Source organism: Lepidochelys olivacea, assembly GCF_965140295.1.
Source record: "Lepidochelys olivacea isolate rLepOli2 genome assembly, chromosome: 3".
Classification (NCBI taxonomy): Eukaryota; Metazoa; Chordata; order Testudines; family Cheloniidae; genus Lepidochelys; species Lepidochelys olivacea.
Window position 1 is genome coordinate 142094173 of NC_140413.1, and position 26292 is coordinate 142120464.

Consider the following 26292-nt stretch of genomic DNA (forward strand, 5'->3'; position numbering starts at 1 on the left):
GTTATGCTATTTTGAAAGAAAGAATAGATTGCCCAGGAAAAGTAAGTAAGTGTGTGTGTGTGTGTGTGTGTGTGTCTGAGAGAGAGATTTCTATTATCACCTTCCTGTGGCTAGCAATCTTATCTCTTCCCTGATTAGAAGGATCTCTTGCTGAATACTGCAGATTGTGTCAAATAACCTTCAGTAACAGGTTTTTAGCTTAAATTCAGTATCTCAGACACTGATAGTCTGTGCATCTAATTTGTTAAGTAGTTGCTGAATTTAACTAGATTTAATGGTGACCCCCAAATATTCTGCTTCCCTCCAAAGCAAGGCAAACTTCAGCCATGACATAAGTAATAATATGTGCTTTTTTATAGCACCTTCCAGTTGAAGATGCTTTACAAACATTAATGAATTGCACCCTACTATGTAAATACTATTAACTCCATTCTACAAATGGAGAAACTTAGGTGCCCTGAGGTTTAGTTAATAGGGGTAGGGATAGCCAGCCAGGGTTCTAACATCAAGTTCTGTGGTTAAACTACAAGTCCATGTTTTTTTTCTTCTAAAGTAGAGAATTTAAATCATGATCTATCACCAGCCATTGCTGTTCACTCTGAGGATGTGGCAAAAGAGGAGGTGGAGGAGGTGTCTGATTTTTATAACAGGACAACAAATGGGGCCTGAGGAGCGACATATGTTTTGTCCCACGTTCACTCGGAAGCTTTTGTTGTAGCATGAAAGGCTGCATTGTTCCATGCTTTGTCTTTTGCTGCTGATCGAGGCAGTGATGTGCTGCCAATATTTTAACAAAAGACTTTCTCAAAATGTGTCCTACTGACTTGTGTTAAACCATGAAGTACAAGGAATGCATGTATTCACAGAGGAGAGAGGTGAGAGAATGGGAAAATCTATTAAGGTCTTTTAATCCAGAATGCGCTCTCATAACCAGTCTATAGCAGTCGGACGGCAGCATCACTGAACAGCCTAATGTATATGCTGGGCATACTTTGATAGACTGATTGTGTTTTGATGCTAGATCACAGGATTTGACTTGGGGTGGGAAGGAAAGGAAATGCTGGAAGGGTTACTGCAGGTGTCTGCCCTGTGAATTTTTGTTTTTTAAATATCTGACACCTCATGTGTTCTAAAGGCAAATTATTTTCTTCTCAAATATATATTTTTAAGTCCCATATATGAATGTCAGACTTGGCAGGGATAAATTAATACCATCTTAAGAAGAGGATGAAGTGCACCAGTGGGCAGGAAATCTGCAGCTCGCTCTGTTTGATACAATAATTTTGACGAGAGTCGTGGGATTCCTCCTACTTACCACTGTAGCCAGGTCAAATGCAATAACGTTAGCTTTAAATCAGTTGTTTATAGATTTCCAGATCTGAATTACCCGTGCCCTTACTCTCATGAATAGTCACCTTGACATCAGTGGGAATGAGTGAGAGTTTTCAAGATTGGTCTCCTAGTCCAGACACAGCAGGCCAGATTCTCAACTGTACTCGAGCCCCTTTTCATGGCTCCTGTGGTATAAAGGGGCCAGAAAGAAGCCCAATTCCCCCAGCTAGCAGCTTCCTGGGTACAAAGTGATCCTGTAGGTGGCATATAGGCAGCCATACTCCAGAGTGTTGGGGGTGTGTGTGCGCTCACCATGGAATGGCCCATATACAGCTGTGGGATGGCACCATAAATTCAAGCCCCTCAAGAAGTGCTTGGATTTACACTGGGGGGCCATTTACATCCCCAGCCAGATACAAAAATTGTGGGGGCTCAAAAGTGGCATGAAGCTGCCTTGGCCCTTCACCACCTTGTGGTGTATATTCTGAGAGGCACAACTCAGAATCTGGCCTGGTGTTCTAGAGTTTTCTCTCCAGTTTCTGGCGGGTAGGTGGGTGGAGCTGGGATTAGCAAACTTCTACACTAGAAATAGAATGCCTGCTCTTGACAGATGTGTAAATATCACCAGCCGTTTACTGCTTTGTGCAACAACTGATGAGAGGGGTGTGTGCGGATAAAGGAAGGAGAACTGTTAACCACAGTCTGTCCTGCAGACTATGGTGATAATCATTACACAGATGTTTCACATATGCAAATTTGAACAGCAGTACCAACCTTTTAGCATGGATAGAGCCCTGGACTGGGACTCAGGAGACGTGTTTTGTTCCTGCCTCTGCAAATGGCCACCTGGGTGAACTTGGGCAAATCAGTTCCCTTCCTGTACCTGTTTCCCCCATCTGTAAACTCGGTATAATGATACTCCTTTGTGTAGTCCTTTGAGATCTATTGATGAAAAATGCTACGTAAGAGCTGGGTGGTAGTAGCAGTATATTGGTACAGTGTTACAAAAAGCTTTACTGAAAATCCTGAAAAATGGGATTAGTGTACACTTGCATAAACAAAATTCCTCTGTACTTCACAAAAGGATATTCATCTCCTCAACTCAACTGTATTTGTCTCCTCTATCCCATCCCCTACATACTAAGATATCATAGAAACTCAGGATTTAATATATTTCTGTTATTTCCAGCTTCTTGTTGAATCCCTTTGATTAATATTTTAGTGTAAGAAAAAGTGACTTGATAAGTAGTGGCTGTTTAAGACCTTTGCTTTTATGTATTAAAAGGCACAAACATGCTACTTGCTGATTCAGTTTCTGTGTGTGTGTGTAGGTGGGGGGACATTCTCTTTTTATGTCTTTTCAAAGTCACCCCATGTCTATCCAGTAAGTATTTGAGCATTTTTTAGTCCTGGTCTTTGGAACATGGGCACACTTCACTGTTTTTAAAAATGGAGTACACAAAAGCCAGTATACAAAATGCCCAATCAAATTTTGAAGAGGCATGAGGTCATACCCTCCAGAAAGCATCCAGAATAGGTTTGATCGTCTTTATTTCTAACATTTTCATTGTTCTATTCATGCTGACAGCTCTGCATTCATATACATCCATGACCTTCCTACTCTGTGTCTCCACAAGTGTGGAGACTGTTTAGCTGCAGTTTATCTACAGATGAGGTGAAGGATATTTTCTGGCTGTCGCAATTTTTGAGACAGTAGAATCAATATTTGTGGCACAGTTGGCTACGAGTGCATGTTGTCAGCCACGCCTTCCTGCTCTTTTGGAGGTCTGTTGTGGCTAAAACAAATATGTTGCACAGGCTGTGAAAATCCTTATCTGGTTCATGGAAGTATGTGGAGAAACTACAATTTCAAATTGCAACTGAGATAACTCAACTCGTCCACTTCTTATCTTTCATCAACTCCATAGCTCCTATGGGAGGATATACCAGCTCCATATCTCTTGTTGGCCTTGACTGTTGATTAATGGCAGTCTCCCTGAGTTTAGGTATGTGGGGTGGAGGATCCAAGAGAAGGTTAGGCTTAGATGCGTGCTGCCATCCTCAGCTGATGACCACTCCAGCAGATGACAGTCTAGTTCTGTTGAGTAATTGGGTGAGACAGGGCACAGTTGTGAGGAACTCACTCATTGCCTAGCTGGGTTTGTGAGGGTTGGGAGAAGCATGGGCTGACTGACTATTGTGTGGAACAGTTTTAGATGTCACAAGGAAGGCAGACACTTTATCTCTTCGTAGAGCGCTGGAGAGTAATGTTTGGTTGTAGTGCATGGTAGAAATGCATGAGACATCCTGGAAGCCAAATTAAAACTATTGGTAATAGTGCTACTGAGAGTGCTACTCCTTCCATGCACTAGATCAGCAAGACAGGGTTGGGGGGAGCAATAAGTGGATGAGAAGATTGTGCAGCGCAACCTCTGCTGTCTACACTGGCTCCCCTTGGAATATAAAGTCAAACTCAAGATCCTTATCTTCAAGACATACAATTGGCTGGGCCAAGAATGTCTAAAAAGAAGGCCTAAAGTTGAGGCCTAAAGTCGGGCATAATGGAATCATCCATCCTAAGGATAAATCTTGTTTTGTAATGGGTCAATCCAAGACTGTGGAATGAGCTTCTGCAGGATCTAAGATCTTCCACAGACCTCAGATTTTCCTTTCCAAGTGCAAGGCACATGTCAGCCTCACCTTCAGTAATTAAAATATATAGCACCACAAACACAAAATACATATTAAAAAATCCCTCACTTAATTCCTTCCCCCCCCCCTTCTCCACCCAGGGAGAAAGATAAGACTGCACTGTATAGTTTCTAGTCACATTGTTTAATGTACTTCTAGAAGTGCATTAAGCATACTATGGGATGAGGGTGGCATAAGAACCAGAGTAGAATAGAATAGATGGACATTGGACACTAGAAAACCTTTTGTGGAAGGAAGAAGCTCTACCATAAAGGAAACCAGTTGCTAGCAATAGTTTGGGGGGAACTATTTAAACTATGATTTGGGAGGGGTCTAGCAGTGCAGAGGTGCACTCAGATAGGTATGCAAAAACATGATTGTGTGTGCCACAAGGAAAGAAGAGAAGGGAATTTGTTAAGGACTGGGAGTGTATGAGGTACAATAGAGGATAATGAAGTACTGACATAGGTCCAAGCAAAAGCAGAATTTCAGGCTAGAATCTTAAAATGAAAAATAGTCACACTTGTGCTGGGCTGCTCTGTCAGGGCCTGACTCAGCTTCCACTGAAGTCCAAGGGAGTCTTTCAATTGATTTTAGTGGATCAGGTCCTAGACAAACAGCATCTGTTCTTCATGGCACTTAGAAAAAAAATGCTTTTTGTCCTCTGCACGGTTACAGGCATCAACACTCAACCCAGAGAGGTTTGAATGGGACTGAGATTTTACTGGACAGCAGTTCCTCATTTGCCTTGATAGACTTTCCATTTACGTGGTACAGGACATAATGCCAACAGGAGAAAACGATTGCTATAGTGGGACATCAGGAGGGAGAAATCCAATGGTATTGAAAACCCTCTAGGAAAATCAGTGAGAATTAGACTGCGTGACTATAACATTGGTTTCCAAGAGAACTAATAAATAGTTCACTTGGACCCCGAATGACACTTTCCTTCACTTCTCAGATTGTTTGGGTTGTTATAAAAAGAAGTGTCACCAGAAATGCTTGATACTCTAGTGCTGCTTTCTTTAACAAATGCAGATGTATATTTTTCTTTAATAATAAATATCTTGTTACATTTCTAATTTGAGCCCATCATCCAATTCACATTTGCCCTGAATAAAATGTAGGTTCTCAGTACCAGTACAGTACTTGCTGATCTTTGTGGTTGTTTTCTCTAATAAATAAGCATTGGCTAATGTCTTGTGCCCTGCTGTGCTGAAACTGAGCAAGGATAATGGTTTACACTTTCCCCTCCAAATGGAAGGAAGACCACAGACATAATTGAAACGTACGATGTCAGGGGGTAATCATTTAGCGCATTACTTTTAATGAAAATGAGGTGAGGACCGATACAGAATGCTGCAAAACAGCACCATGGAAGCAATAAGCTCATTCACTGAGCCGCAAAAGTGTGGCACATGTACCACTCCTCTTCCATCCCTCCTACCCCCAAAAGTTAGATCACGTTGCAGAGGAGTGAGACAGCAGGCTACATCTAACGAGCCTTCTCCTTCTTTCTGTCCTCAGATCTCCCAGCTGATGACAGAGACTGGTCGAGAGGGACTGACTGAAGCAGTGCTGAACCGCTACAATGCAGATAAACCCTCCTTGTACAGCTTCCCTGGTTCCCAGAGCACCTATGTCTCCAGTGAAACTTCAACCGGCACCTCAGTGGCGGCCTCCTTTTTTGCCAGGTAAGAGAGACTTTTCACCTGTTCTCCACAGCAATTCGGAATGCCTGGATCCAGCTTAGGTGTGTTGAAAGGGCTGGTGTCAGTGCAACAGAAAAGGGATGGTTTGAGTACCCTTCTGCACTGGAGTTCTGAGCTGAATAATTGGGATTCAGGCTGTACAGTAGGTTTTTGTATATGCCCCATGTACTGTTGCTGTATGAACACTTATTTGTTAAAAGATGAAATGGGATTAATATATTCCTCCCTGTTTGTATTGGACCATAGAATCTGAGTGACCAAAATGGCCTGTGTGAATGTGGGTGGCATGATGGAATAGAAGATCTCAGCAGCATACCATAGGATTCTTGGGAATAGCAAATATTGATGTATGTTGCCAATGTGATCTATATATATATTTATTTCCACATTTCGCCAAAGGAAATGGATGCTGGATTAAACATTTAAAAAACATTTAGGGCCAGATCCTAAGATGGTGTAAATCAGCATAGCTCCATTGACTCTATTGACTTACCCTTAGAGAGGATCTGGTCCTCCATTTATTAAATGTCTTACAAAAGTCAAACACAGATAAATTTTAAACATATATGTAGTTAGCCACAGCTGAAATTTGTGTTGCCAACTCTAAGCATCCACCTCTTTTCAACAGAGACACACTTCTTGAATCCCTGGAGGTCCAGCTGTTATTAATGCCATATGATTCTCTTTCTTTTTAAGGGGAAAAATATTTCAGATTTCTGAACTTTGAAAACACTAGAGGTGGAAAAAGAAGAAATTCCCTTTACTTGATTTGTTCCTTCCCATGATGAGGGCTGTACATATTGAGCCAATCTCACTCAATACATTTCATTTATGACAAAAGTTGGATTAAAAACAGCATTTAATAGGAACCATTGCCGACTCCATTTACCTCAGAACTGGGAAAGCTCTTCCACTTTCCCATTATAAATGTGGTGCTGCAAAGCTGAGCATGGCAGGATGACAGTGGTCCTGCTTTGCTGTCATTTTCTACTTAATCACAGGCAATTTCAGCGAGATTTGCCGAGCCTTCTTGCATGGTAATATCCAACTGGAGTGCAGATTTGGATCAGCAATTATTTTAGTAGGACTGACTTAAGTAGATTTATGAAGATGATTTGCCCCATTTGCTAAGTGTTCACTGACTGTTCAAGTAGAGAGGATTTATTTTCTCCAAGTAAATTTCAGTGAAATGCAGGAAATTAATGAAACCCATTCAAAACCCATAGTGCAAATCATAGCATTTAAAGTGGAGCCAGTGGAAAGTTCTTGCTAGTCTCCAGTTATGATGTGAACTTTTGGATAGGATCTGCTTGTAAGCCAGAAATCACAGAGATCCCACATCTTTTTGTTGTCTCTTGTTTTTAAAAAAAAGCGCACGTTGCATGACAAAAGTGGACCCATATTTGAATACTATATAAAGACATAATATCTTCACACCATAAAGCAGTCCTGTTCTGGGCTTCCGGTTGTATCATATGGAATGATGGCTAAGACATCAACCTAAACCAAGCACACTTTGCTTTACTTATAATAAGGGGAATCCACTGCTCATGTTTTCAGAGTGTAGGGGACTGATTCTCCCCTGCCTTGCACATGGTGTGGTCATTTACACCTGGATAAAATGGGTCTAAGAAGCTGCCATTAGAATGATAGCATTTTACCTCTTCCCTGCACTTTGCACAGGTGTAAATGATTATAAGGGGCAAGGCAGTGAAAAATCAGACCCACTGGTGTGCTGCAGCATGATGAGATGAAGTAGCCAGAATGCCAAGCCTTCTGTTTCCTGTTTAAAGGTGGAGCCTGGACAGAGCAGTAATTATCCACTGTGGTCAGTTTATTTGACATATTTTACTGTACAGACAACAGTAAATTCAAGAACTGCCTGGGCAATTTCCTAATTTGAGTCTGGAGAGTAAAGGAGCTCTGTAGAAGCTGCTTTTTTTATAATCTAAGTAAAGACCTATAGTATTTACCCCAAATAGATAAAACACATCTCTGACTGAATACACCCCTGTATTCACACCTCACTATTGTAATATTGTATTAATCTTTGTACAGCATGTGCCTTGTCAGGTATAATTTGAAAAGGAATAGCTCACTGATCAATAATATCCTGGTGAAATGTACATAGCAATATTTATATGTAAAGTTATGAATGTAACTGAAATCATGACTGAAATGTGTTTACCAGACAAGTCAGGGGAGGAGGTAAACCTAGCAAACAACAACATGGAACCTCTCTCACCATGAGACTCCATGTCTCTCTCCTCATAGTGGGAAGGAACTTTATCTCGGGGTAACTCTCAGGAAAGTGCATTTCAAAGGGTGACTGGACTACAAAAGAGAGGGCCAAAAACACCTCAGAGAGTCTTTTTCTCTCCCCCATCTCTCTTTCGCCTAAGATGACAAAGGAACCAGCCCTTTGATTTTTGGATTGTGGGGAAGGAGGGAAAGAATCCTGGCTGGAGAATTTGGTCAGCCCTGTTTCCAGGAACATGTGGTGAAGATTTTCCCTTGAACCGAGTCTAGTTTAAGTTTTAGCTACTAGAAGGTGTTTTATCTTTATTTCTCCTGTAACCATTTCTGACTTTAATACCTTGTAGTTGTACTCACTTAAAATCTATTTCTTTGTAGTTAAATAAACTTGTTTTATTCTTTAAGCACAACACTGGATCAGTTCTGATTAAACTGACCTGTTTGGTAACTCCAGCTAAAGTAGCAGGCTGTTGAATATTGATCCCTTTCAAGGTAACAGACCTATACTATCTGAATTGTGCAGAAGAGGGCTGGACAGTGCAGACCACATGTTTGGGAGAAAATTTGGGACTGGCTGTGTGTTGGGTCACCCTGCAAGTAGTAACCAAGGCTGGTGGAAGCCAGAGTGTGGCTGGTGTTGCTGACAGGCTGCTGGGGTCATTGTTTCTAGACCAGCACTGCAGCTATACACAGATGCTCAGGGTGTGATCTACAAGCTGTTTGTGAGCAGCCCCGGTTGGAGTTAAAGCAGCAAAGCATTGTGAGGCACCCAAGGTTACAGGTCACGTGGTGACACAACCGCTCACTAGTCTGGATTGCATACTGGAATGTGACAACATCTCAAGGGATACTTGGATGTAAAGACTCATCCCTTGGAGGTGAAACAAATGACTGAAATGCTTTAGGATGAAGCACACACCAGGTTAAGAACTTTTGACTGTGAAGTTTCTTGAAATTCAGGTAGAAACAAAGTGTAGCAGTGTTGGAGCAGGCTGAGAACAGCTGAGCTCTTATTTTTTCTGATCTTCTTAAGCAGCACTTATTATGACAGTGATATTCACTAACTTTAGCCTAGGGCCAACTGCTAGCCTTGGGGACTCCTCTGAAGACTGCAATGACTCTTGGACTTCTGACAAGCCTGGAGAGCTGTCAGTCATCGAACATGAGCCATCCCAGTGCTCATGTTAGATCCAAAATTGCCATGGGCGAGTTTGTGAATATTCTATAGTAACGAAAAATGAAAATTGCCAAAAGGACTGTGCTGGCAAACTTAGGAAATACCAGATAATGCAGATATAAATAACACATTCCAAACACCAAACAATGGTCTTGGTTGAGGAGCTGAATTTAGTCAGAGGTACTATTTGGATGCTAGCACCAAACCGACCAAATATCCTTCATTTTAAGGGAGATCACTAATTTTAATCTCAGTTACCTGTGTTCCATGCAAATTAGGTGTCTCTTCACGACTTACTGTTACTTCCCTTGTGATGTAAATAACTTTTAATGAAACTGAGGTTCTAAGAAGAGTTGTTTATACTAAAAGAATCAATCCCACAGCATTTTAGATTTCCTGCATGAATAATTTTTTTTTTTTTTGGTCACTCATTTCGGGTCTTTGTCACATGCTGCATCTCACATGTGGGCCATGCATGGTGGGTTGAAAGATGGGGTTAGCATCAACCTCCTACTGGGCCCTGGATGCAGGACAATGTCAGCACCAACTGGGGCAGCGGAACATGCCAGTGCTGCCTCCTCAAAAACAAGCAGGAGGAAAACCACCTCCTAGTGTTGGCCTCTCTGGTCTCTTCATGGAGTTTCCAGCAGGCCAAAGGAGCATGACTGTGCTAAGCATCAATAAGTACCAAGCAAGACCAATCTGTTAGGACCAGCCTCCCTAGCCCTTCTGTCGCCCATTGACTTCTGTGGGAATTGAGCTGGGCCTATGATTAGGGCAGGAGGGAAACTTCTGAGATTAATCTTTGTTCTCTTTCAGACAGAAGGCTTTATATGCTCATCTGGCCTTCCCTGCTCTGCGTTATATATCCAAGCTTTACATGTAGAGCTGTAGGCAACCTTGCTAGTCATTCAAAATGTTAAGGGAACAGCAAGGATGGTACCAGTGAGGCATGGTACCAGAATCTTCCGGTGGTCCTCCCAGCATTAGTCTGTCACCAGTATCCCAATCCAGCTCCTCATTTGCCATATTTGCACTGGGTGGGTTGCTCCTGTGTGAGGGACCGACCCTCCTGGTTTTTCAGGAGGAGAGTAAAAGCATGAATGCCAGTTTCTCTTGAGATGTGAAAAACTGTAACAGTTTAGCTGTTTTTGTGGTTGTAAAGGTTGTTTTCTGTCACTAGCCAGGAAATATAATAGTGTCTTGAGCAATAGCAAGCTCATTCTGAAACCTGATATCACTGTATTCGGATTATTTGAGTCTGACCGGAGAGCAGGGACTCTTGAAAGTGGCCTGAAAATGTGTCTTGGGGTTCATTTTCTATGCCTTTCCAAGGTTTGAGGAACAGCCAGAGGCTACACACCACTGCACTCACAGATGCGTCAGGAAATGTTTTTCAGTTAAAATACAGAGATGTCCAAATTTTTGAAATATTTATTATTTTGGGAGGAAACGATAATAAAAACCCTAGCTTCACACGTAACAGACGTGCAGCTACTCAGCATGGGACGTGCTCCAGTTACAACTGCCTCCTCTCTTGGAAAAACTGCTCGTAACCCTTTCTCTCACATGCACTCTGCATGGCTCTCTGGTTTGACAGGTTGGGGAGGAACTGATGCAGTGGTGTGTTGAAAGGGGCTACTGGGGAATGCCGCCTTAAACTTCTGCCACCACATCGAAGGGGAAGTTGGAACAATTTCCCTTCTGCTATTGAAATCCATTCCCATTCTATACGGCTACACTTTACATCAGGTATGTGGAGCTTAAGGGAGGAAGTATTGGACAGATCCCCCTCTTAAAATATCCATTGAGCTGTTATTCAAAAAGCACTAGGTACAGCTCAGAAGGTCATCTTCATTCTGAGCACTAGTACTGAGGGTATTTGTTAGACACACAAATGATGATGATACTCATGCTCTGCTTTTAGCATTGTCAACTCTTGGTGATTTTATGACAAGTTTCATGATATGTGGTGGTTTTTCTTAACGCTGCGATGTGATTATGTGATAATTGCAGCTTTCACTGAAGGGGGCTGTTAGGAGGCTTATTCCTTCACCCACTTACTTCCCTGGTCCTTCTCGCATGAACAGAGAGCAACAATACCCGAAGTCCAAAGGTGCAAACAATTCAATGTTTATTGGGGTGAACTTCCAGCAAGCATGATTTCAGTTTCCTTCCTTAGTTCCCCCTTCCCAGCTCTGACACCTGTGCCCTGGTTCCCATTCCTGCCCTTAGCCAAACAAGATTCCAATTTCCCCACCCCCATTCCCTGTTCCCATTCTCCCCCCTCACTTCCTGATTGACTGCAGACTATATAGTAAAACTTGAGTTCTGCTTTGCTATACCTTAACTAATCATTTTCCTGAAATGTAACTAACCAATCCTAACATGTTGTAACATGATTATATAACCAATTCTATCCCACCACCTTAATTAGTTTACACCCAGCAAAATTAATTATACAGCAGACAGGAACAATCACAGAACCAGACAGAGATTATACAGACAAACAATAGCAAAGTGGGAACTATAATGACAAAACAATACAGAAGTGAGGATTTCACATCCCAGCTATTGATAAGTGAGTTCTTGCCAGACAGAATGCTATCAAACTAAGTTTTCTTTTACATTTTCTAGGCACTTCCTTTTCTCTGGAGGTGATAGGCATTATCAGGACAGGATTGTATTCCTAACAGCCCAATAGCACCTTACTTCAATGTGACTAGGTTGGAATGTGAGGATGTGACCAGTCGCTTCCCAGCTTATGGCTGCCTCTGTTGCTTAGCCAAAGGCCTTAGCCTAAGAACAGGGCCTCAGACTGTCACAGTAGGAGAAGGACCTTACACCAGCAGACAGTGATTTTGATTCTTTCTTTTATACCTCTATAACTAACCAAGTGATAAGAATACACCTAAATTCTTAGAGTATGGGCCTTTACAGACAGGCCTGAATATCTATATCCTAACAGGGGCGGGGGAAATTATGTTTCTTGCCTTCCTGCTTGTGGAGAAAAGCCTGAAAATATGAACCCTAAAGCCTCAAAAACCAGAAGGCAAATAAAAAGAACCCAGTGTTCATTAATTTTAAAATGTTGTGATTTGTAAGACAACCACCATGATTTTGGGGGTCCTGACTCAGGATTTTGAATGTCTGTGTTCGGTAATACTGTGGTCTGTGGAACTCACATGCGTACTCTTCCCCATATGCTGCAAGAGGGTGTTTGCCACTAGCAAATGTGAAACTGAAACAGAAGAAAAGGAGTACTTGTGGCACCTTAGAGACTAACAAATTTATTGGAGCATAAGCTTTCGTGAGCTACAGCTCACTTCATCGGATGCATGCAGTGGAAAATACAGTAGGAGGATTTTATATACACAGAAAACATGAAATAACGGGTGTTAGCATGCACACTGTAATGAGCGTGATCAGCTAAGGTGAGCTATTACCAGCAGGAGAGAAAAAAAAAAAAACCCTTTTGTAGTGATAATCAAGGTGGGCCATTTCCAGCAGTTGACAAGAACGTGTGAGGAACAGTAGGGGGAAAAATAAACATGGGGAAATAGTTTTTCTTTGTGAAATGACACATCCACTCCCAGTCTTTATTCAAGCCTAATTTAATAGTGTCCAGTTTGCAAATTAATTCCAATTTAGCAGTCTCTAGTCGGAGTCTGTTTTTGAAGAGAGAGTTGCCTTGGCAGTAAGCATCTGCATGAGTGAAAAGGAAGGGGAGAAAGAATGGGCCAGAGTATGTTTGTTCATGTTACTTTTGGGTCAGCAGCACACTCTCCATTGTTAGGAAAAGACTGAGTATAAGGTCAGCAGAAACTCCTTATCCAATTCTGTATATGCTGTTAGAGACTCGCATTTTTTGAAATTGGCTAATTGCAGATCGTTCAGGTTGACAGTACCTCTTTAAACTGTTTTGAGGCTTGGTTTAGATGCACCCTTTGCTGACAGCTATTTCAAGCAATGTTTCAGTTTCCTGGTGGACACAAGGCTTTAAAAGTATCAAATGCCAAAAGAAAGTGCCAACCTCAACAACTTTGAGGGGAATTATTTTTTGAGGCTTAGATGAATACATGTTTTGGTTTCTTGCTGTCCAAACTATGCAGTTCCTAACAGAATTCTCTTTCATTCATTGACCAAGCTATATCTAACGGTTACATTGTGGGTTGTATTTTGGGCATCTGAAGAAATAAGTGTTAACAAATGCGGCCAGTGTTTGCACTCTCCTCTCCTTAACACATCGCGCGCACACTGTGAAAAATGGGGACTACTAGGATTAAAAACCCATAAACAGTCTGTCAGTGGGAGTGTTGGCAGCAAGTTAAAAACTTCTGTAAATCATTTCCACAGATATTTCTACTTTAAAGCTTGAGCAGGGAGAGCTGCAATCACAATGATCTCAGTCAGCCTGAAAAGTTATGGGTTACATTTTTAAAAGTGGCCTCTAATTTTGGGTGCCTTGGGTTTTGGATTTAGGGGCTGATTTTTCAGAGGTGATGAGCACCTGTAGTACCCTTTGACTTAACAGGGAGTTGTGTGTTCTCTGCATCTCAATCTCAGGCCGTGGGCATGGAGCATTAGAGGCCAATTTTGAAAATAAGTGCTTATGAGCGAGGCTGTCTCCTGTGCTGAGACCCACTTGACGCAGCAGGAATGGGGCATCTGTGGCCATCAGAGAGCCAGTCACAGTTTCTTGATTCTTGCTACCCTGGCTCTGACATGAATTTAAGCAGCCTAGAGGCTGCTGTAATTGCAGAAAGGTGGCAATGTACCTTAGGTGACCATACACCAGCTGTACTCTGGTCTACTGGAGTTGTACTCCTCCCACCACCCACCTCCTTTCCCATTATGCACTGAGCTTCTTTCTGTATGCCCTGTATTCTGGAGTGGCTGGTGACTGGTGCAGAACCTAGTTCCACTGGCTGTATGCCATTGTAGCCTCTCCTCCGGGAGAATTCTCAAGGCTAGATTCCTGCCCCTGTGCACAGTAATTTGAAAAGGAGAGCTGAAATGACAGAGGAACTTCCTGAAAAATGTGAATGATGGTGTCTTTGGGATGGTAGGATTATTCTATGAAAACGAAATATCTTCTCATCAGAAGGACTGGTAAGCAGAGCTGTGTGAAGCTGGGGAGAAAATAAATGAAAATTCACACATTTCCCACCATTTTATTGTGTGGGATTGCAGGCTGCCAACATTTTGTGAACCCTTGAGTGATTGAAATGCTTTGCATTGAAGTATAGGAGACAAAAACGTAACCAAGAAATTCCCATTTGACAGGATCAAAACGTTACATGAGAACATCATAATTCCAGCAAAACTGCCTGTTTGGTTTCCTGCCAATTTACCTAGTGCCCGGGGATCCCTAGGCTATGTTGTGAGCTACCAGCTGCCTGGCTCAGAAGCCCCCTGATCTGCCCAGGTGCTCTTCTGGTGGGATGCTGGGCTGACTGGCCCCCAAGATACCTGGCTTCCCAGGCACTCTGGGATGCTCCACTCCCTGGGCTTCATAGTTTCATAGAGTTTAAAGCCAGAAGGGGCCATTAAATCTTCTCGTCTGACCTCCTGTATCACACAGGTCATTATATTTCATGCTGTTACCCTGTATTGAGCCCAATAACTTGTTTGGCTAAAGCACATCCTCCAGAAAGGCATCTAGTCTTGGTTTGAAACAATGAAGAGATGGAGAATCCACCACTTCCCTTGGTAGTTTGTTCCGGTGGTTGATCACCCTCCCTGTTAATCATTTGTGCTTAATTGCCAATTTGAATTTGTCTGGCTTTAGCTTCTAGCCATTGGTTCTTGGTATGCCTTTCTCTGTTAGATTAGAGAGCCCTTTTGTACCCAGTATTTCCTCTCTGTGAAGGTATTTATACGGTACCGGTAAGTGTCTGGAGTTACTTTCACCCCTGCTCCTAGGATACACACCTCCTAAGTCTCTCTCTCTTTCTGAGGCATTATCTCCAGCCCTCAAATAATTTTTGTGGCTCATCTCTACACCCTTTCCAGTTTTTCAGTGTCCATTTTAAATAGTGGACACCAGAACTACATGCAATATTCCTATATAGATTTTAACTAATGCCATATACACAGATAAAATCACCTGCTCCTCTTACTCATTACTCCCCTGTTTATAGATCTGAGGATTGCATAAGCCCATTTCGCCACAGCAATGCATTGGGAGCTTATGCTGAGGTGCTCCTCCATGGCCTCCGTTCCTTGTTCCTAGATGTAGCACTTTGTTTTAATAGAGGCAAATGCACATTTTGGTTTGAATGGGCCCAGCTCACCAAGTGATCCAGATTGCTCTGTCTGACTGCCCTGTTGTCCTCATTATTTACCACTCCATCAAAGTGGCATCCACAAATTTAATCAACAGTAATTTTATATTTACTTCCATATCATTGAAGAGAACGTTGAATAATCAGGCCTCGTACCAATCCTTGTGGAACCCCACTTGTAACACTCCCCTTTACTGACGAATCCCAGTTGACAACTACTTTTTTGAGGCCTGTCAGTTAACCAGTTCTTAATCCATTTAATATTTGCTCTATTGATATTTTATAGTGATAATTTTTTAATCAGAACGTTATGTGTACTAAGTCAAACACCATGCAAAAAGTCTATGTATGTATGACCTACAGTTACCTTTATCAACCAAACTTGTAATCTAATTAAAGAATAAAATCAGGTTTGTTTGACAAGACATGGTTATAAACCATGTTGACTGATATTAATTATATTCCTATTCTTTATCTGCTGAATCCAATATCGGCTTTTCCATTATTATATTATTTGACATTTGCTAGGCAGGGCAAAACCCGCCTAAAGTTCCCAGGTCATCCGGCTTACCTTTTTTGAATATTGGCACAATATTAGCAGTCTTGTGGAATTTTCCTGGTATTCCAAGGTTTATTAAAAATTAACATTAGTAGGCTGGAGATTTCCTAAGCCAACTCCTTTAGGACTCTTGAGTGCAAGTTATCCAGGCATGTCCATTTAAAATATTTACCCCTAGTAGATGTGATATAACCTCCTCCTCAGCTACTAATGGACTGAAACATATTTCATCATCCTAATATACTATGAATAAATCATCCTGCTTTCCAAATACAGAACAGAAATATTTATTGAATATTTCTTCCTTTTCTGCATCATTATAAATAATTTTACCATCTCCATCCAGTAATGTGTCTCTATCATTGATAAGATTTCTGTTGTTTTTAATATACTTTAAAAAACCAAACAAATCCTCCTCCCCCTCCTTGTTGTTGTCCTTAGCCCTGCCAACCATGGAATTTCCCCTGTTGTCTTTAACTCTCCTTACCAATTTTCTGCACTTCCTAACCTCTCGTGTATATCAATTGCTATCTCTTCTCTCCCCACCCTTTGCCATTTGTTATATATTGCCTTTTTATTTCTAATGGCTGCCTTCACTCTGCCAGTGAATGAAGACGGGCTTTTAGCCAAAGTTTTCCTCTTTCTTAATTGTGGAATTATGGCTTTTTGGCATCTAATAGACTCTTCTTAAAGAACTCCCACTTTTCATTCACATTTTTCTGTCTAATTTTTTTCCTCCCAATCAACTTCACTCATAATTTTCCTCAGCTTTGAGAAACTAGCCTTTTTAAAGCACTAAGTATATGTATTACTGGTTGGGCCTATCCTGTGCTTGCCCATATTGCATGTAATCGGGTCATAAACACTGGTCTGGAGGCAACTGCCAACTAGTAGTCCAGTGATGAATCCATCTTTATTCATCATAATGAGGTCCAAAATAGAGTAACCTCATTGTTGGGTGCACTCCCTTTTGTGTTAGAAAATTATCTAATGACGTTTTACTACTGGTTGCATGAGTTCTCCTGGATATATCTCCCAAACTAAGTCCACATAACAAAATTTTTCTTTTGCACACAATACAGATCTGGTTGGACTCTGTGGTCTCTAACAGACACCCCCCCCACCACCAGTCCCCTTGCTGGGCATTTAGTTAGCACATTGATCCATGTGCACTCAAGATCCTGCGCTTCTGAGTAACCTCCCCCTGACCTTTTTTTACCCACTATGTTCTTCCTAAACAGGATATAGCCTCTGATTTTAAAATTCCAATCATGGAAATCATCCCACCAGGTTACAATAATGCAATTTTTAAAAATTTTATCTTCTTAGTGAGAAGTGGACTGTCCAACTCTGTGGGATACCCATCTGGTGAGTTCCTAGCTGCCCAGCTCTCCAGGCTGCATATCTGGCAGGCACATAGGCTACACATTTCTCCGGGAAGCCTGTCTCTTCCCCCTCCCCCAACAGGCAGTTGCGTAGCTCAGGAGCCAGCCTGGAGCTAACCAGAAATTTTCCAAAAAAATCAATTTCAGTTTCTCCAAAATGTAATTCTTCTAAAAATTTCCATTCCATGAAAAAATTTGCATTTCTAACTTTTCATTCCAATTTGGAACAAACTAACTACCCCATAAATAAAAAATTAAAAACTGGGAAATGCCAAATCTTCTACAGGATGGAAATTCTGGTTTCTGTATGTGTCTACAAGAAGCCTCCTTGCTCTGTTTCTAGTCCAGGTTTGCAGATTCAGCAGGTGGAATTTTCAAAATCTATGTAGGCCTTGAACTAGCTCTGCTCGCATTAAAGTCAATGCATTAAAGTAAAATTTATCACTGACTTCAGTGGGAACAGAGCTAGGCCGTCAGCTAACAAGTTTAGTACAAAGTTCTGATAAGCAGACAAAATTTTGGGTGTTTATCTGAATGAAACCATGAAATCTTTTGAAGTTCATCCACCATTACTAACAATAACTCAAGAAAAGGAAAACATATTTAAGTGCTAGTCAAAAATCTAGTTGTGATACTTAACCTGGCTTCCTGCTAGAAAGATAAACAAATAGTTTGGTCTTCCATGCTAAATTAGGACATTGTATATTGGCAGCAGATGACTAGAATTTGTTTACAAATTAAAATAGTAGATTATGGTCCTTGCCTTCCAGAAAGAATTTTCAAAGTGGGGCCGGGCAAGGCAGAAAATGAAAAAAACTACTCCTCTGTTTGTTTATTTTATCCTGATAGTATAATAATGCTGTACTCGGAGTGACATGCAGTCTGTTTAGGTCCCAAATTTATACATTACTTAGAGGAAGGTAACCCCCCTGCATGTTCCAGAGATCAAAATAATCCTGTAGGAATGCATAGAATTTACCTTAATGTAACGAATATATATTTCTGGACTGAACATAGTCACAGGGTCCCTTTAACAGTAATTTATTTAGAAAATGATTCATTATATAGTGTAACAGACATTTATCCAGGAACGAGTTATTGACCATTGAGCAGCAAAATTAAAGTTCCAATCCATGACAGGTATGTTAGTCAGATATGAGTGGGATTGAAACATGCTGCGCCTGCTTTTGGGAAACGCCTGAAGGGATGTATGCATCCTATGAAGTGAGCTGTAGCTCACGAAAGCTTATGCTCAAATAAATTTGTTAGTCTCTAAGATGCCACAAGTCCTCCTTTTCTTTTTGCGGATACAGACTAACAAGGCTGCTACTCTGAAACCTGAAGGGACTATGATTCTTGATTTTTGCACCTGCCACAGTATCAGACCTACGTTTATTAACAATAAAAGGAATAATAAGTCTAAATGTATGAGTGAAATGGTTAAAATACAAGCTAGTTTGATTTAGGGTTTTCCCATGTAACTATGTCCACAGTGCTGCTGCGTGTTGATACTGATGTTGCCATTAGAAAAACTGATTCCCTCCATTTTCTTTTGACAGCTGTGAGACTTTCTATTGCTGCCCAGTGGCATAATTCCCAAATTCCTCGTATGAGCAACTGGTTCAATAGACTGTGGGACACTCTTAATAAGAAGAAAACACAGCCTGGCTACCTGGGCGTCATTTATTGTATTTACTGCCTCTAATACACATGCCTCAAAGCCAGAAAGGTTACTTTCCTCTCACCCATGTTGAGAATTTGTTGTTTAGTTACAGCCTTTGCTTTTGTCTGTGTGAATTGTTATTGTTCACAACTTTGTTGTTTTTTCAAATTTGTGCATTTTAATTTCACATATAAATGAAGTCAGTGGAGTTGCCTCTGGAAGGCATTTGTCCCACTAATTTTAATATGCTGGTATGCTTTTTTTTTCAGTTGAAAAAACTGCACTTGAGGAGGGAATGTTTTCTTACATGCTTTTTCTGATGTACATATCCGTGAAAAGGTTTAGTTCTCAGCATCGGGGAACTCTGGCAGATAGTGAGCAAATATTGCCTGTCTCCCCAAGACCTCAGTCAATAACTTAAATGTTTTCCTACCTGATTATACTACAATGCAAAAGGTAACTCAAATATCTGTTTAATCTACTGAATGTCTTTGTGCACTGCGTGGTAGAAGCTCTGGGTCTTGTGTACCTCCTATCAATAAGAAAGAGTAGCCTAAACACATTCTAGCTTCTGTACTTAGCAATGAGCTTTGCTCCTCATTTCTGAAATGTAAGGTCCATAGTTTAAATTTTATTCTGTATATTAGTCCCTCATCAGTTGCTGTTATTACAGTTAAGAGGCTCAGAGGCATAAGCATAGATGACCAAATTTATCTCTGCTACAACTCCTGTGCCAGAATTAACATAAGCATAGTTTGTATAGAAAAGCAATATCTGATTGCAAAAAGAGGCCTTCAGAGATCATTAATCTTTCAACAAAACCACAGTCTTTGTGATTTGCTAAACAATGGTTGATTTTTCAGGGACTTGTGCTCCTAAATCCCTTAGATATTTTTGACCGTTCTACCCTAGAGCAGTGGTTCTCAAACTCTTTTTATCACGGACCACTTGAAAATTGGTGAGGGTCTCAGTGGACCACTTAATGATCTTTCCAAATGTTGTTTGTACTGTTAGCTAACTATTGTAAAGCGCTTTGGATAAAAGTGCTATATAAAAAACCTTAATAATTAATATTTTTGTTCTACAAATAAAAGCACACAACTCGTATTTTAATATCAGAAGTCTTACCTTTCTAATGCGATGGTTGTGCCCTCTCTCCCCCGCTGCAGCAGCCCCCAAGTGGGGGCTGCGAAGGAGTGGGGTCTCTCCCTCTCTCCACCACCGCGGCAGCCCCCTAGCTGTGACTGGGAAGGAGGGCCATATCTCCCCGGCAGCCGCAGTCCTGGAGCTGGGGAAAGTCACCTCTTTCTCTGGCCCTGCACATCCCAAATTCCCCCCACCTGCTCTTTTCACCCCATTGCCCTCACCCACCTACCCGCTATTCCCCCCAAGGCCACCACCTTACCTTACATGTGCATCTTCTCCAGGGTCCAGGCACCCTGGAGAATTTAATTAGTGGAGCCATGCCTGTGCAGCTCATGCACCACTGGTGGTCAATGGACCACAGTTTGAGAACCTCTGCACTCACCAGATGCTCTAGGGCAATCTCCGTGCTCCCCATCCCTGTTACCCTCCATTCACCATGCTAAGGCACCTAGTAGGTCAAACTCTACCCTCACTTGCATCTTGTACAGCCCCAATGATTTCAATGGGTTTGCATGGGGAGAGAAATTATGACTGATTTGGCCCTCTGAATTCTAGAGAATGTGAGTTTTTTGTTTTTTGTTTTTATTGGTACCACAATGCTTCTGCCTCAAGACTCCACATCTGCTAATTTGAGAAAAAGGAAAAAAGAAGTGAAGCTATTCCCTCCCCCCGCAACCCAACTGTCCCCTGAAATGGATACATGCATTGAGAAAAATTGCTAGCAACAGATTCAATAATCCCTCAGCACCTGTTACATAAGGCTCCTAGTGTTTAATCTTAGCTTTTACTCTAAGGGCAGAGAAAATAAAAGTGGACAGCATTAATCTTCTGACTTCTAGTATAGTCAGGACTGCCAAGCACAGTGTAGATGACCTCAGGATGATTTACTGTTTTGCATGTTTCTTACTTCCCTTAAAACTCGACACAAGAGAAGATCTGATTTATAGAGTCTATATCTTGGCTAACGGAGGGAGGGAGTGAGGAAGCTGATGCGGCTGCACTATCTGCCGCAGTAAATTCAAACACTAGTTGGCTTTTTTTGTCTCTCACCTCCCACTTTAAAAAAAAAATAAACAAAAAAACCCACCAAATGAAACACTAGATTATTTTAGGCTCTGGATCTTATAAATCCAAAGTAAAAAGACCATTTCCTATACACCTAGAAATTCAGAGTTCTGATCCTTTAATTCTGATCACTGCCTTCCCATTATGAGATGCACTGAGGGTAATGACCATTATAGCCCTGCACTAGCGGCCTTGGAGTTCCAGCTGTGATTTACTGAATTCTCTTAGCCCCGCTCTAAGAATTAGGGCTGGTCTATGTTGAAAACTTACATTGGTATAACTATGTCTTTCAGGAGCATGAAAAATCAACACCCCTGAGAGATGTAGCTATGCCAACCTAACCCCCGGTGTAGTCAGCACTACCGCCTCATGGGGAGGTGGATTAACTACAGCAATGGGAGAATCCCTCCCATTTGTGTCTACATTGTGTCTACTGTGCCACTGTCATGTTTTAAGTGTAGACATAGGCCTGGAGTACGCTTTAAAAAAAAGTTCAGTTTAATTACATGGGTCAGGGAAGTGAAAAATCCACACACTTGAATGGTGTTGTTAAGCCAACCTAAGTCTCCATATAGACAGCACTAGGTCAATCAAAGAATTCTGCCATTGACCTAGCTACTGCCTTTTGGGGAGGTGGATTACCTACATGGACAGGAACACCCTTTCCATGGGTGTAGATAGTGTCTACACTGAAGTGCTACAGTGGTGTAGCTGCGCGTCTGTAGCATTTTAAGTGTAGACAAGCCTATAGCCTTAATGTTTTCTTAAGAGCGCAACCCATTCAACAACTGGATGGCTTTCAACTGAGATTGCTGGGGAAGAACTGGTGGCCCCTTAAAATTGTGAAGTCCTTGTATTTTTTTAAAAGAAGTGTACATTAGTCAGACTACTGCCAGCTTGGCTTGTAAGTATCTGTCTCTCCAACAGAATAAACATGGGGGGAATAAACATGGGGAAATAGTTTTAATTTGTGTAATGTAGATGGTCATCAGAATTTCCATAGTTCAGTGATTAGAGATCTTTCCTGAGAGGTAGGAGACCTCTGTTCAAATTCTTCTCCCTCTCTGATTCAGAGGGGGGAATTGAGCCTGAGTCTCCCATATCCGAGGTGAGTGCTCTAACCTCTCTCCTAATAAGGTATGTGGAGTCACTGCCTCCATCTTCTGCTGCTGTTTTGTGTGTAATCAGGCTGACGACTAACTCATGTCTTCAAGAAACAGTTAAGCCACCTGCAGTCAGACAGCTGGTTCCAGTTTATGGATTGGAAAGTAGAAATAAGTGCTTCCCTGCAGCTCACAATTAAGGGCCTATCTCCATGAGAGGGGCAGGGCTTAGGACACCCCCCGCTGGTGGGCATCTTCCATTGGCTAACGTAGGCAACTCTCCTCTTCGCATGCTGGCTTTTGTGGATCATATTCTAGGTGGCTACCTCTCCCCTGTCATTGCACAGGGAGCCTAGACACGTAACTTGGTTTTGTGGATTGCAGTGTTGTTCTTGTGATTTTTTTTTTCTAGGTGCCTAAAAGTTAGGTGCCATGATGCACAGCATTGCAATGCCTACGTGCCCTCATGGGTCTCACCTACAGTGACTTAGGAAAAATAGCTCTTAATCTCTGTGCAGGGTTCAAGCATCTGGTAACAGGATGACTCAACAGAAGGGTGAGGGTTTAGGGTCTGGCATTCTACCACAGTATCAGACCATTAAACAATCAAAAGCTTAATGGTCATTTGTGTAGACATTAGTATTGCATACCCCAAGTCATGAAAAATCATGAATCAGACCCCAAAATTATGAGATTAATATTTCAATTTTCAGATCTTTGCATTTGCCCCCAGGTTTTAGAGCCTTCAGAGTTTAAATTTTCAAGCTTTTCTCCACATTCATGAGGGTTAGAAGCATACTTTAAAAAGGAAACCTGAGAATCTCAGATAGTCATGACTCCAGAAGCTTTAATCAAATAAGCTCTTGAGGTCACAAGCCCCTCACTTCGTTCATCTGTCTCTAGGCTTAGAGGTACCAGTCTGCTTAGATGATTGGTGCCAGCTGTGAACATCAGCAGGTCAGACTGGGTGAAAAAGGAGCACCCTAATCTTTTGACATATGAATTAATAGGGAAAGTTACCAACCTAGATTGAAACTGAATAACACATTATTATGGAGGGGAAAGGTTTTGGGGCTAATGGCTAGAGCTGAACAAGAAAATATTCAAGATGGTGAAAAATGTTCCCATCTCAAATTGAGATGAAATTTTGAAATCTTAAATATGTTAGTGAATTGATAAATTGGACTGGGGGGGAGGGGAAGAGTCAGGTCCATCAAAACATTTTATTAATTTTGAAACTTGTTGCTTCAATTTCAACCGTTTTAATTTTTTTAAATGTGTTTTTATACGGTCATTTAGCTAAAATTTAGAAACAAACAGTTGTTTCAGCTTAGGAAAACAGATTTTTTTTTTCAAAACGGAATGTTTCAATAGTTTCAAAAGTTCTTTTTCCAACATTAATTTCTTGACTTAAAAAGCAAAACAGAACGGACCCTTTCCCACAAACCAGTTCGAGTTTAATGAATCAACATTTTTTGGTGGGAGAACAGCTGTTGAAAAATTCCCAAGTAGCTCTACCCATGCTTGCTGCTTTGAAATTGTTGGGATGAAACCAAGGCAAAAACTATACAGCTATTTCACTTGATGGCTCATAAAATCTGAATTAAGTCCTTCAAGAGCCTTTTTTCTAGTACAAGACCTTTTTTGTGCAGTTCTGATAGCATCTGGTTCCTGTCTCTGGGAGATCCAGAGAATCCACAGGAACTGACCAGCATGCTGTCTGCTGTAGAGCAACATTACAGCACAGACCAATTTGCCTCGGACAAGTACTGGGTACCTCATTTAAATGGCTGCAATATAAGAAATGCATGTGGGTGTGCTGGGAATATGTAGAATCAGTGAAGTTCAGTTAACACAAGTGATGGGAATTCTGGTGAAAAGCCCTTGAATAAGATTCCCTTTGTTCACCTGTGCGAAGAGTTGGCTGATAAGATAGCAACACCTGAGTCAATAGGATTAATCAGTGTCTCATATTGTCTAAGTCAAGAATATATATCGGGCATAACTAAGGCAAAAGGGGTTGGCAGGTTTCCATGAAAGCTTGAGAACATGGCTGCGTCTTTCCCAGATGAGTTCAAATGATGGGGTTGATTAATTACCTTTAAACAAAATTTATTTTGAGACATAGAGGCCAAATGTTACTCACCATACTTACGTGAGCAATCCCACTGAACCCAATTGCTATTGGATGACTGGGAAAAGCAGGATTTGCCTCAGTCACTTCCAGTTTGACCACATTTGTCATTCTAATGCTACAGTTTATCTTTTCTCTTTGGCAAGAGTTGATATTTAGCAATCAAATTATGTGAAGTTATAATATACTCCAAGATGACATTACCTGGGTCAAGGATTGCAACTCAGAGTGTTCACATCCAAAACAGTGCAAGGCAAAATCTTTTACTGAATAAGCTCTTTGGGGTGGGGGCCATCTTCATTTTGTGCCTTATATTATGCAGAACACGTTGTTGCTTAACAATAATAGTATGGGGAGAGGACCCTGTGAGTCTCTTCTTTTTCTATGACTGGAGATGGCTCAAGTCACCAAGTTCCAGTGTGGCCCAAACTTTTTTCCTCACGTTTGGATGTGTTCAAATTAAAAGTTGCAATTCAGGATCATTGCAAATGCCAAGGCCACAAAGTTCTAGAGTAACATTTTCAAAGGTATTTAGGAACCTAAAATACAGATGGATGCCTAAGTGGGATTTTCAAAAGTGCCTGAGCAAGTTAGGTGCCTAACCTATCTGCATCTTTAACTGCCTAACTACCTTTGAAAATCTGGCTCTAAGTGATTTAGGAAATTTAGTTCCATTTTCAAAAGTGACTTTGGCCCAGATTTTCAAAGGTATTTAGACATTGCTATGCTTAGCACTGAAACACCTCGTTGACTTACGAGCCTAACTCAGGAGCAGCAGAGCCTTTCCAAAAGTGGGGCCAGAAATCCCTTCCCCGTCTACCTAAGGCACTGCCCCAGGACAAGCTGGAATGGGTCAGGAGCCACGGACCATGCACCTGTCTGGCATGGGAGGGGTGAGAGAGGCCCCTTTCCCTGCCCTGCGGACCCCCTGCCCAGGGCAAGTGGAGGGTTTGCAGCTCCCCACAGTTGCCTGCGTGGCTCTTACCCCAACCCAGCTCCGGCCAGGGAACAGGGCCTCGGAGCCGCAGCCTGGCCATGGTAAGTGCTGCACAGCTGGTCAGCTGTGAGGAGCTGTGGACCTTCCACGTACCCTGGGTGGGGGGCCCGCATGGCAGGGACATGGGCTGGGGGCTGCTCTCGGGCCCCACCCACCGCGGGCAGGTAGAGGATCCGCAGCACAGCGCCACATGCTGCCAGGGCAGGGCCTCAGGGGGAACAGAAAGGGCAGGGGGACTGTGGCAAAAAATGGACAGGCCAAGCCCACCCACTTTCAAAAAGTGGGAGGGCCCTGGCCCACTCTATTCCAGCGTCCCTGCCTAACTGTCATTTTCAAAAGTGTTCAGATGGGACTTAGGCTCCTAGGTCGGTTAGCACTGCAACATACTACTCCTGGGGCATTCTGCGCCACTTTGCAATGCAGATTTTTGCAGAAATTAACTTTGTGCACACAGAATTTCCTTTCCCCCACAGAAATGGGCTGCAGTGCTGCTGGCCGCCACTACAGGCTGCTGGACCCAGCAGAGCCCAGCTCACACATAGAAGACACTATGGGGAGGGGAAGAGAGAGCTAAAGGGTTCCTGACAGCTGCAGTTCCCAGCATGCCCTGAGGGAAGAGAGGGCGGCAGGCAGGAAACTCCACGCAAGCCTGGGACCGAGCATCAGGCTGTTTCTCCCTCTGGATCCCTGGGCTCTTGGGGGGGGCAGGGCGGGGGGCGGATGTCTGGACTGGGGGTCCTGCAGCTGGGCTCTAGGGAAGGAGGTGCAGGTATCTGAGCTAGGGG

General features: G+C 42.1%; 1 protein-coding gene across 4 annotated transcripts in view; it reads left to right on the plus strand.

Annotated features, from left to right (window-relative positions):
* The window catches only part of KIF26B (kinesin family member 26B), a 420596-nt gene that overhangs the window by 167953 nt on the left and 226351 nt on the right, over positions 1-26292 (plus strand). For all 4 annotated transcript variants that reach the window (XM_084625201.1, XM_084625202.1, XM_084625204.1 and 1 more), the window contains one exon: positions 5551-5717. In XM_084625201.1, coding sequence (XP_084481327.1) covers positions 5551-5717 — 167 coding nt within the window. The remainder of the gene's footprint in view (positions 1-5550; positions 5718-26292) is intronic.